Source organism: Nelumbo nucifera, chromosome 1 (assembly GCF_055504915.1).
Source record: "Nelumbo nucifera cultivar China Antique chromosome 1, China Antique-T2T, whole genome shotgun sequence".
Classification (NCBI taxonomy): Eukaryota; Viridiplantae; Streptophyta; class Magnoliopsida; order Proteales; family Nelumbonaceae; genus Nelumbo; species Nelumbo nucifera.
This window is the reverse complement of record NC_142649.1, coordinates 12,361,626-12,373,782: the sequence shown is the minus strand read 5'-3', so window position 1 is coordinate 12,373,782 and position 12,157 is coordinate 12,361,626. Positions and strand designations below refer to the sequence as shown.

The following is a 12,157-nucleotide window of genomic DNA, read 5'->3' as shown; positions in this document are numbered from 1 at the left end:
CACCATGAGGACTGTGTACATAGAGAACCTGCCTCGGCCTAGCATTCTCAGGGGGGTAGAGGAGGTTGCTCCTATCGTACAAGCAGAGCCGAGCTGGATTGATCCACTTGCGAGCTACCTGCTACACGGGACCCTCCCTACAGATTGTAATGCTGCCAGAAGGATAGAGCATCAGGCAGCCAAATACATCATAATAGACGGGCGGCTGTACCGAAGATACTACACACTCCCTTATCTATGTTGCTTGCGACCTTCCGAAGCCGAGCTCGTACTTTGTAACACTCATGAGGGCTTGTGCGGCGGACACTTGGGGGGCAGGGCCCTCACCCAGAAAGTGCTACGACAGGGACATTATTGGCCAACATTGAAGGCAGATGCGATTAAGTTCGTCTAAAGGTGTGATAAATGTCAGAAGCACGCCAATATCCACCACCAGCTCGCTGCCGACCTAAAGTACCTCACCAGCCCATGGCCTTCGCACAATGGAGGATCGATATACTCGGACCAATTCCACCAGTGATAGGACAGAGGAGGTTCTTAGTTGTAGCAGTTGATTATTTCACCAAGTGAGTGGACGTCGAACCTCTCGCAACGATCACAACGCGAAATGTGCAGAACTTCTTCTGGAAGAATATAGTGTGCCGTTTCGGGCTACCCCGAGTACTCATCTCTGACAACGGCAAGCAGTTCGAGGATATTAAATTCCAGAACTGGTGCAATGATATGGGAATACAACAAAATTTTACCACGATAGCGCACCCTCAAGCGAACGGCCAAGCGGAGGTCACAAACAAAGCCATTCTCCGCAAACTGAAGGCACACCTAGACCAAGCTAAGGGACTGTGGGCAGACGAGCTGCCCAACGTACTATGGGCATACCGAACTACGGTGAAGACCGCAACAGGCGAGACCCCCTTCAACCTCACTTACGGCACCGAGGCAGTCATCCCAGCCGAGATCGAGGTTCCCACGCTACGTCTGGAAGCGTACGGTGACGAAGCAAATGGGGACGAGCTATGCACCAACCTTGACCTACTTGACGAGGTACGGGACCTCGCATACATTAGGACCGTGACCTACCAGTAGAGAGTAACTCGGTACTATAACGCCAGGGTCAAGAAGCGGAACCTCCGCGTCGGAGACCTTGTTCTTCGTAAAGTCATGGTACTTGAGCCTGGTGTTGGTAAGCTCGGGCCAAATTGGGAAGGACCCTATCGAGTAAAGCGGGTGCTCGGGGAAGGAACGTGAGCTCGAAACCCTAGAAGGGAAGTAGATACCTCGAGCATGGAATATTGTCAACCTAAGGAAATATTACCTGTAATTACCGAACTTCGGAGGAGTGGACTATAAGTCGCTCCCCCAGCCTAAGGGCTAAAACGCTGAGCTATGGACCTCGGCACCCATTCGCCTCTTCGGCATGGGCGAATTCTAGGAGAGTGGACTATAAGTCACTCCCCCAGCCTAAGGGCTAGAATGTCGAGCTATGGACCTCGGCACCCAGTCGCCTCTTCGGCATGGGTGAACTCTAGGAGAGTGGACTATAAGTCGCTCCCCCAGCCTAAGGGCTAAAATGCTGAGCTAAGGACCTCGGCGCCCAGTCACCTCTTCGGCATGGGCGAGCTCCAGAGAGTGGACCATAAGTCGCTCCCTCAACCTAAGGGCTAAAACGTCGAGCTAACGAAAGACCTTGGTACCGTGTAAGACCTAATCGCCTCCTCGGCATAGGCTAAGTACTTGTAATGCCCAAGGCGCGGGCAGCTCGGGTATGAACCTTATGATGCATAACCCGCCCCGGCATACAATAGGTTGAACCTGTTAGAGACAGCCGATGACTGGGGTCCCCCCCTATTTATAGCCGGTATGCCCGAGATTCAACGGTTGAGATCAAGACGATCTAACGGCTCTCAAGAAAACCGGCTGCGCGACCCCCGAGGTGAAATCAGTTTAGTGCATTTTTTGACGTCCGCGGAGTCTATAGATTGCGTGACGTCCGCGCGTGAACTGTACGCGACCCGGGTTATCCATGATTGAGCCGAGCAGCGAACTGGTCTGACCAGCGAACTCTGACAAGGCGGCCTAGACTTCAGGCCAAATCCACCCGTCACGTCGTGAACTCCCCACACCAGGTCAGGACCCCTGGCTCGGGGAGTGGGGGGCAATTGATGGAGGGTGATTTGACCCGACCTCATCATAAGGGGACACGTGGACGTGACTCAGCACAAGGGAACAACTCAATGCAACTAGTCCGCCAAGATCCAGCGTGCCAACTCGCCACAAGATGACACTCCAATTACCTTGAGCTAAGATTCTTCCAAGACGAGAATTTCCCGAGCTGAAGGCACTTTGGGTTGAGCTCGGGAGCCTTCTAAGAATAATCTCGCCCGTCCAAACTCAAGTGAGCCACCTCGGGTAGAAGCACCTCGGCACAATGCCAGCAGCTCGACACAAGATAGCTCGGCACGAGGTAGCTCGGGGCAGAGCAGCTCGGCGTATCACTGGAGGATCTCCTACCTGACAACCGTACCTGCCACATCTGGAGACTACACCCACGTCTCTCGCCAGGCGGCGTCGTGCCTGCCAACCCAGAGAGGTGTCCTTCGCCTGATAAGGCCGTACTCTACAACAGTTGCCTACGCAGCCCTGGCAAGTAACGGTTGCAGCAGAGAATCAGAGGCGGTTATGCAAGATCTGTCAGAACACCACTATATAAGAGCTCCGACCCCCAAAGAGCAAGGGTATTGCAACTTGCATGATCTGCACTCTAGCCCTTTTATTTTTCTCTGCAACTCTCTCTTTTAGCTCTCCGCTTCCTCTCCCAGTTACTAACTTAAGCATCGGAGTATTCCCGCCGGGTGTGCTCCTTGGGATCCCTTCATCTTCTTCTTCACAGGTGCTTCGTCCGCTGCCAGGTAGGAGCGCAGCCACTTCCAGCTAGGAGTGACTAGGTTGCGCATCATCAGAAACTTCTATGAAAACAATTTACCTACATTTTTTACATTTTATTTCTTGTATTAAAAAATTCAAAAAAATCCATCAATTTTTCTAATTTTCCTACATTTTTATGGTTGGTTTTCTTGTACTTTTGTTATTTATTTTCACTTTTTTGCTTTACTATAAATTTTGTTTTTTTCTTTTGTAATTTTTATATTTTTCCTTTTTTTTGTGTTTCATGTAATTTTTGTATTTTGTTTAAATTTTATCATTTTTCTAAATGTTTCATAATTTCTGTGGGTTTTTTTTTGTAGTTTATACAGTTTCCTGTATTTTCTTATTTATTTGAAATTTTTGTGTTTTTCTATAATTTCTTCGATTTTATGCAATTTCTATTTTTGATATTTTATATTTTTCTATACATATTTGTATTTTTTTGCAATTTTCTATGTTTTTTACAATTTTCTATTTTTATGTGAAATGATGATTTCATTAAAATTTTTTATTTTTCTATAATTTTTGATGTTTTACATGAAATATATTTATCATTTTCAGTGTTTTTGTACATTTTTGTTTTAATTTGAAAAATATATTTTCAACTTTTTATCATCTTTATGTTTTCTTTTATTAGAAAAATCCCAAGGCTAATTGCATTTCATACGTCGGTTCAAAATTGCGATAGTTGTGTTAAGAATGCATTTATATGTTTTCTTATGATATTCCTATGGTGCCTTGTTTTTTCTTTATTTTTGCTCTTCGTTTCTCAAGATGTGCCTTTTTTTTTTTTTTACTTTTGAAAGAAATAAATGGTCAGATATTGAAGACTACACTTGATGCTTCTAAATTTTGATAATGTATAGTTTACCAAAGTATGAGTACTCATAAACTACCACCAAATAACTTATCCCACCACCAAGTTCTAAATTCCACATGAGGCTTGAATGTTGCAAAATTTCTGATTGCCATGAATCCATCTGAATATTGTTAGTGTTTCCTGGGTCATAAGAGATTTTGGGCAACATGTCAAGGTTTCTTGGTGGGCATAAATATTCTTTATTGCTTAAGTAACATTTGGGTCCTCCTTATATCTGCTGCAGTTAGCATGGTCTGGTCTTTCTTAGTGAGTCATTAGTCCTATCTAAGCTTTTTATGAGCTAATGGTCGCTTTGTATAGGTTTTCTAGAGGGGTAAGATTTCTATCTTCCCCCCTCCTAGCCTTGTTTTTTCTGCAATTGATAACTCTGTGGTGGCCAACCCTCCTCTGGTAGTAAAGTTTGCGGTTTAGAAAAAAGAAAATAAAAAAGGGCAGCTTGATTACTTGTTCTAAACACAAACTCAAAAAACACTTGATTCATGGTAGATACTACAGACTGAATATCATCACAGACATTATAGGTTGTGGATGAGTTTAAATCGTCCCAACTTAAATTTTTATTTTTTTATCTTATCAAATATATTAAAAAAAACCACAATTTATTGGGATAAATGAGAGATAACATGTTTAAAGTAATTTAAGTACCACTCATGGTATTACAGTAGCATATTTAAGCCAAATTTTTTCATTTAATTCTTTTCGGTATTACAGTAGTCAGATCAATACTAGTGAGGACTCTGGTGGGGACAGTCTATGTGGAGCAGCTTGCATATGGGGTGAGGCCCGCTAGCCATGCCATGAAGAGCTTGTAGGTTGTGATTCCACATTATTGATCCTGTGCTACCTATTTATGAGTGATATCGAGAGACCATCTCAATTACTGGGTCATCTGTAAAATTTTCATAAATTTAATCACTTTCTAGATTTTAACCTCATTGATTATCCTTTATCAATGTTCATGGTTTGATATTCGAGATTGGTTGGTGAATGTTTGTTAAGTAAGAATCTAGACCATCCTGGAATTTAGGTTCAGTTTGGAAGGAGTACAAATATAAATATATAGAATGCAAAATCTTATATTATTTTGTATGTATTTGTATTATACATTTTTGTATTTATATTTTTTTTCCAAATTTCAAGTCGAGCTTTAGGCTCAGTTTCAAAAGAGTATAAATACAAATATATGCAGTGTAAATACATATTTATATTTGTATTCTTTCTAAAATGCAAACCGAGCTTTAGGTTTAGTTCCAAAAGAGTACAAATACAAATATATACAGTGTAAGTACATACAAAATAATAAAGAATACAAAGCTTTGCACTCTATATATTTGTAATTGTACTCCTTCCAAACTGAGCCTTAAGAATTAAGGTTAAGAATAACCTATATAGATTTAAATGTAATATTGAAGAACTATATAGTTTCCATGGGGACTTGTATGGATGAGGTACCTTCTAGATTGAGTCCGGATTTCTACCAACAGGACACTAGTCTAGCTACCAACATTGTCTCTAGTCACACATCTCAAACATGATTGTTGTCTTAAAAGTATGATCCCATCCATGACAACATACTGCTAAGAAACATGTTTGAGATGTGTGGCTATATATATCATATTGGAAGTTGTGTTGGTTGTGCCTCGTTGGTAATAGATCCAATCATTTTTATTGCATTTAGAGAACTAAGAAATTGAAAAAACAAATGTTTACATATCATGTTTATAACTCTTATTAGAACTATTTTATTTTTAGATATTAGAATTCACATTTGCCAAACAACACCTTATAATCGACCTTTTTATTTGATCATCACTCAAATTAGATTTGTTGTTGGAATTTTACCTTTCTAATCATAAAATGAAGTACCCTAGTTGAAAGGGGCATAATTTGGCAATTCAAGGAGCATATGGGCCAAAACTTGTAGTAGTGGAAAGGGAATACATAGAGCCCTCTTAAGCCTTAAATACTCTGGTGCATGTAAGATTTCTGGTATGATTAAATCTCTTATTAGAATGACCCATAACAACCATGTTATTCTCTTGTAGATGGTTTTTACCCTACTTTCTTTGATCAATTCAAAGAAAAGGATTTTATTTTCATGGGGAATGTTGTGCTACCCCTTTCAAGGAGGCATCTAAAAAATTTATGTTTTCTTTTTCAAAACAAAAATAACTACCACATATCATATTGTTTTTTGTTGATATAAAAATTGTGAGACCCATGATATACACCGACAAACATACCCTTCTCTTTTCATTAGTGCCACCTTGTCTGTAGGGCGAAGAAAAACAAGAGTTGCTCAAACTCATTGTCTATTAGCATTTTGTTACTTATTTATTACACTCCTTCACATTAAGCCTCTTTAACGAGCTTTTGCAAAAGCTGCTAGTGATTATAAATAAGAAGGATCTAATAGTCTTTTGATAGCCTGATTTGTTTGATAGAGCACCTCATTAATCAATTGATGTAACCATAAAGAAGCATAAAATGTTTGGTTGTAAAAGAAAGAGCAAGGTACCTCAATTCATATAGCAAGCAACACTCCTGAACTCAGCCTTGTCATATAAGATGGTTAATTCTTTTATGTACATTGAAGGTATCATGAAAATCCCATAGAAAGCAAGGCAAAGTGTATATAAAAGGCAACAAATGAGATCTGGCCATAGGAGAAAAGCATGCCTCCATAGGAGTAGGATTCAAAACTAAAAGTCATTAATAGTAGAAAGCAAATACTAGTAAGGTCAGTCAGTCCTCACAAGATACAAGAACTATTTCCACTTCTTCATGAACTTTCCAAATCCATGCTTCCCATGCTTAAACTTCCCATGCTTGGCAAATTTTCCATGCTTAAACTTCCCGTGTTTGTGGGAACCATGCCCATAGAAGGCACCATGTGCAAGATGATGAGCACCTTGTGACATCTGATGAGCTCCATAAGCAACTGCAGCAGCAGTCGCACCTCCAGCAATCATTGCTCCCATGCTAGATCCATGCCCTGTAATTCAGAAACCATCCACAAAATCAAGGACATAATTTACAAGGGTGCTTTTTACTTCTTTGACTTGGAACTTAGGCCCGTTCGTTTTTCGGCAAGTTATTTATCTGGATAAATGCAATTACCTGGGTAAGTGTATTTATCCATGTTTTTTTTTTCTAGGTAAATAAGGTAATGACCATTTTATCCATAAAAAATCGATTATTAAAAGGGGCATTTTTGTCCCATTCAAATGTTAACAACTTTCCCCTAGGTGGGAAAGTTATTTACCCACCTAGGAGATGGTACCCAGGAAAATAAACTTTCCTTGGTCCCTACATAAATCTGAAAAATGAACATGGGATTCTTGGTCAATGAAAACCAAAATCCCATTAACCAACTTTCCCCCCTTTCAAAATCCAAAAAAAAACACCCCGTTAGAAGTTAGGATTGTCTAAAAAACTATTAACTAAACCAGAGGCATTTGACTTACTAATTAATGATCTGTCTAAGTTAAACTCCAGTTTGTTACTGGTAGGAGTCGAATTCATGATGCTTAAGATCACCATGTAGCTGAGAGATGGAACTCATGTAGCAAAAGCAACTAAATTTTCGAACTATAGTCGAAAGTGAGATTAATTAAAAATCACCAATACAGAAAGCAAAACCCTTATTGTCCTCTAGTTGTTTTTGAAGTAGAAGAACTCAAGCAATCTTATATGGCTATATCAAGCACCAATTACAGTTCAGTGGCAAATGTAAATGTTTCAAATTACTTAATCTAGTTCAAATTAATGATTGTGTGGGATTTTAAATGCCAGATTCTCAATTACATCATGTAGGGATAAAATCATCATGTTACAAGAAATATCATGGTGCAAGGGAGATGATTCTTGGCAAGATATGATCATCAATAATACCTCCATGATGTGGAGCAGGTGGACCAGGATAACCAGCTGGAGGGTATGCGCCTGGTGGGGGGTATCCTGCTGGGGGGTAGCCCTGAGGAGGATATCCATGTGGTGGGTAGCCCTGTGGAGGGGGGTATGCACCTGGTGGGGGGTACCCCTGAGGAGGGGCGTATGCACCTGGTGGTGGGTAATGACCAGGAGGATATCCAGCCATACCAGGAACAAGATGTGAGAAAAGCCCTTTGTCTTGTGATTCATCATGTTTGTCCTTTCCACCACCCATTTTTCTTCAATGTAAAACTGTTGCTACAAAAACTGACAAAGAAGACAATTGTTAGATACAATCCATAGAAAGTCAACTTGTCTACTAGCTTCAACATAATAAATAGGACTGAAGTTACACTTTGGTGATTCATATTTTCCAAAGCCTCTCCCAGAAGCTAAATCTTTGCTATGGTCTAGGGAAGAAGGTTCAAGGAAAACAAGTGCAGATGCAATAAGTGAAGAATCATAGAAGTAAAATACATGCCTTGGGTAACTATATCCTGGTCACATTGTATTGTGGCAGAATAAGCATGTAATGTTAGACTTTTGATTATGTTTGCCTTAGTTGGGATATAAATGACAGAGTAGGCTTTTCTAGAAATTATGAAATGTGAATACTAATTTACTATATTTATCAAAACAAAAAAAAAAATAAGAATGCTAATTTGCTATTAGCTAGCCCACAAACTTTCCTTGAATAATAGATACATTTGAAATAGTTGGTTTTCTCAAAGAAGTACTTCTGTTCAATCCAAAATCCAAAAAGAATAAAAGATATGGAATTCCTATTCTTTCCAAAGATATGGGATTCTGATTCAGTTCAAACAACAAAGAAGTTACAAGTAAGGTTTGGCCGCGAAGGCAGTTCAGCAGGCTGTGGAACCAGAATCAATGATGAGGTTTTACGCCAATAATAAAATACATGAGGCCCCACTGTAAAAGCAAATAATTAAAAACTTAAAACAGATTTGGCTTTGTATCATTCAAAATATATATTGGCCACAAATGCTAATCATACAAGATCATGAATGTCAACCCGGGCATCTTAAGCCTTTGAGCATGCATGAGCCATGATAGAATGAGCAAACCCATAATGAATCTGTATTGCTGAAAATACATCCCACAGAAATGCAAATAACAAAAAAAAAAAAAAAAAAAAAAACTTAAAACAGATTGATATATTGGCCACAAATGCTGATTATACAGGATATCAATGTCAACTCTGGCATCTTAAAGCCTTTGAGTATGCACGAGCCATGATAGAATGAGCAAACTCATAATGAAGTTGAATCTGTACTTCTGAAAATATATCCTACATAATTGCTAACAAATACAAGGCCGGCTCTGACAAAATCATTCTCAGGCAATAGAAGAGAGAAATTCCCGGAATGAAGCTCTATGACAAAGCTCCATCATAAGAAAGACAGCAAACACCTAAATCTTAAATAGTCAGAAAACAAAAACAATTCACGCACGACACATCCATAACAAGAATTAGACAAATAAACAACACAACCCGTCAAGCAATAAATCAATCAAATTTCAAAGAAGCAATTGAATTCAAATGAAATAATCTCTAGAAAAAGGATGAAACAAGGAAGATTCAGATCTTAATACCCTAAACCTGTGAATAATTTCGTACCAAAAATTCCACAGGAGGTATATTTACAGAGAGAATTGCCAACAAGGGAGTAAAAACTCCATTGAGAAACACAAATCGAACAACAATCACGTAAATTTTGGTGAAGCCGGAATAAGTAATTCAGGAAGAGAAGCGCTAACCGATTGCCCTTCTCCGAATATGATTGAGACAAGCAGAAATCAGTGACAATTCCGAATTCCTAGGTGGTGGAAACGTGTGAAATCCAAACAAAAATTCCATACTTAAATTATATGCACGTTATTTTTAAACCCACCAAATCTGGTATAGACTCTAGTCCTTGCGACGGTTTTTTATTTTTAGCTTTATAAAAAAAAAAAAAAATTGGGTAAAAGACTTAAATATACTTGAGTTTTTCAAAAGGGTTAAAATACATAAACCTCTCTTGAATTTTCTGACAATTATAAAAACCTCCCTATGTTTTTACTTTAACAAAAACCTCCCCTATAAATGTTATCAAATATTCAACTATCTCCCTTCTTAGACCTAGAGAGAAAAGCCGACTTAATGTATTTATTTTTTAAAATACCTATTTTGTCTTTCCTCTAAAAACACTGTTCATTTGTTCCTAAGAACAAAGAACTAGAGGCGATCGGCCTTCCATTGCATACCCATGGCTTCTTCAAAACAGAATCAAGTGCAAAGAGTCTGGGACATGGTCCATCAATCTACCGCTCCCATTACTTGGGATGATTTAGTTTTAAAAAGAAATTCCCAATACAAAGTTGAAAGTGAAAGTTTTACTATTGTAACAAGTCAAAGGGGATTCATATCTTATGGAATTAAACAAGTCAAGTGAAGGTTTTACTATCGTCTTCCACCAATTGTTTGTCTCTGCAAGTCTAATCTCATCCGATATTCAACGTTGGAATTATTGGAGTAAGACAAAAAGGTCGAAATGCAAGCTGTGTTAGTTAAATACCTTGAGATACACTATGAAGATGGTACACGAGATTAAAAAGGCAAAAGCCAAGATGCAGCTTCATGTATCCAAGGCCAAAGAGAGAGAGAGTCGACGACTCGACTCTGCTTGAAGAAAGTTTAATAATGGGAAAATCTATGATATGGAAAAAGTATCATAACCAATCAACATTCCACTTCTCTATTTCAGTAATACCGGTTTCAAAAACAACAATTTAAATTGTATTTTAAAAAAGAAATTCATTTCAAGATAAGGACATTAAAGTCTTCACCGTTAAACGTCACCTAGAAGCTGTTCCGGTGGATGGGGGTGCACGATGGCTAGGAAAGCTCACTTCCGACGGTGAAGAACGGCTGCTTCGAACGGCTAGTACAGGGGGCCTCTGACAATCAAAGACGGTCGGGAGAAATGTATGTGATCGAGAAACAGTGTTGATTTCTGGATATGATCTCTCTCTTCGATGCTTGTTCGAGTTTTCAGGAGTTTTTAGTCTTCGCGTCGTCTAACGGTAACTAAACAGAGAATAGAAGATGCCTGGTACTGAGCAGGAGGTGCGCATTAACGGCCACTCTTCCCCTTCTTCTATTGCTTTCCAAGCAAAACAAAACGGCATGACCAAGAAGCTCCCCTCTGATTCCGTTGTTAACCTTGACCAGTAATTAAGTTTCCAATTCGAAGCTTGTGCGTTATTTGCTTCCATCATTTTCAATTACAGTTGAAGTTGGGTTTTTGATATGTACATCGTCCCAGGATACAGTAATTTCATATTCTCAGACTGACGCCTGATGGTATTTTTTATTTGACTTTAACAGTGGTGATCCAAAAATGTTCAAGCCATATTGGCAGAAGATGGGGGACAAGTGCACAGTGGTGATCTCCGTCTGGCAATCGCTAAGCTACTTCTCCGACATTACAAACTTGTTCTAGTTTCTGGAGCCGGAATTAGTGGAAGAGATCAGACGCTTGCATCATTTGGTGACCAACGCTAAAACAGAAGGTTGTTACATCATGGTTGGTACCAGTTCAGCACAACTCTTTCAGGCAGCACTCTATGCTTTATCATCTCTGATTCAGCAGAGCCGATCAACATCGTTTCAGCCGTTCCATACTATTCGGTGAGTTATTGAGTTTTCTCACAATCTCACTCTATACATTAGCTGTGAATTCACGGCGCGTATCATTTGTTTCTAGATAACTAGCAGACTTATTTGCACGAGAAAGACCCATCTGATGATACTGTTATTGAGATTTGAATTAAGCCATCAGAATTGTTCAGTACTTATTTAAAATTCTTCTTGGGACCTCATTAGACGTTAGTGACTGTGTCTCATTAGGAATGGCAACGGGGGCGGGTTCAGAGCGGGGATTACATTCCCCATCCTTGACCCCAACCCCCAAATTACCCTCCGTCCCCCTCTTTGATCCCTGAGGGGGAAAGGAATCCCCTCCATCCCCGACTTCCCCGACGGATTGAGGTTACAGAGACATTGAGACTAAGAGAGAGAAAGAGAGGAGAAGACCGTTGGGAGAGTTAAGGTTGGCGACAAGAGAGAGTCCGACGGGCGACAACAGTCAGCAACAATAGACGAAGGTTAGAAGGACTGACGACTGAAACTCTTCTTTGAGTATCTCTTCTCTATCACTTGAAAAGGCACGGAGCTAGGGTTCTGGGTCTTCTGACGGCGACGACGATCGGCGACGAAGAGTCGAAGACGAAGGCATGCAAAAAGCTAAGGTTCACTGGTTTAGCTGTTCCAGAGATAGAGTTAAGAGTTCTCGATTTCTCTCTTCTCTTTGTCGAGTGTGTGTCGAGGGTTTTAGTTTAGTATTTTACACTTTT

The 12,157-nt window shown here is 39.8% G+C and overlaps 1 protein-coding gene across 5 annotated transcripts; it reads right to left on the bottom strand.

Annotated features, from left to right (window-relative positions):
- Positions 1-6,328: 6,328 nt before the first annotated feature.
- LOC104610295 (glycine-rich protein A3-like) lies at positions 6,329-10,933 on the bottom strand. Of its 5 annotated transcripts, none has more exons than XM_010276845.3 (3): positions 10,589-10,933; positions 7,700-8,005; positions 6,329-6,800 (listed from the first exon to the last, which is right to left on the bottom strand). In XM_010276845.3, exons 2-3 carry the CDS (start codon positions 7,971-7,973, stop codon positions 6,574-6,576), a joined length of 501 nt encoding a protein of 166 aa, XP_010275147.1. In that variant the 5' UTR covers positions 7,974-8,005; positions 10,589-10,933; the 3' UTR covers positions 6,329-6,573. The 5 variants fall into 5 exon arrangements, with proteins under 5 accessions (XP_010275147.1, XP_088752514.1, XP_088752512.1 ...); XM_088896388.1 differs by lacking the exon at positions 10,589-10,933 and adding an exon at positions 9,518-9,623; XM_088896386.1 differs by lacking the exon at positions 10,589-10,933 and adding an exon at positions 9,378-9,517.
- Positions 10,934-12,157: the final 1,224 nt, after the last annotated feature.

Excerpts from the sequence above, each read along its gene's own strand:
- LOC104610295 (XM_010276845.3), bottom strand. The coding sequence starts at position 7,973 with ATGGGTGGTGGAAAGGACAAACATGATGAATCACAAGACAAAGGGCTT. Across the intron at positions 6,801-7,699 it reads ACCTGCTCCACATCATGGAG|GGCATGGATCTAGCATGGGA; the intron begins GTATTATTGATG and ends TCTGAATTACAG.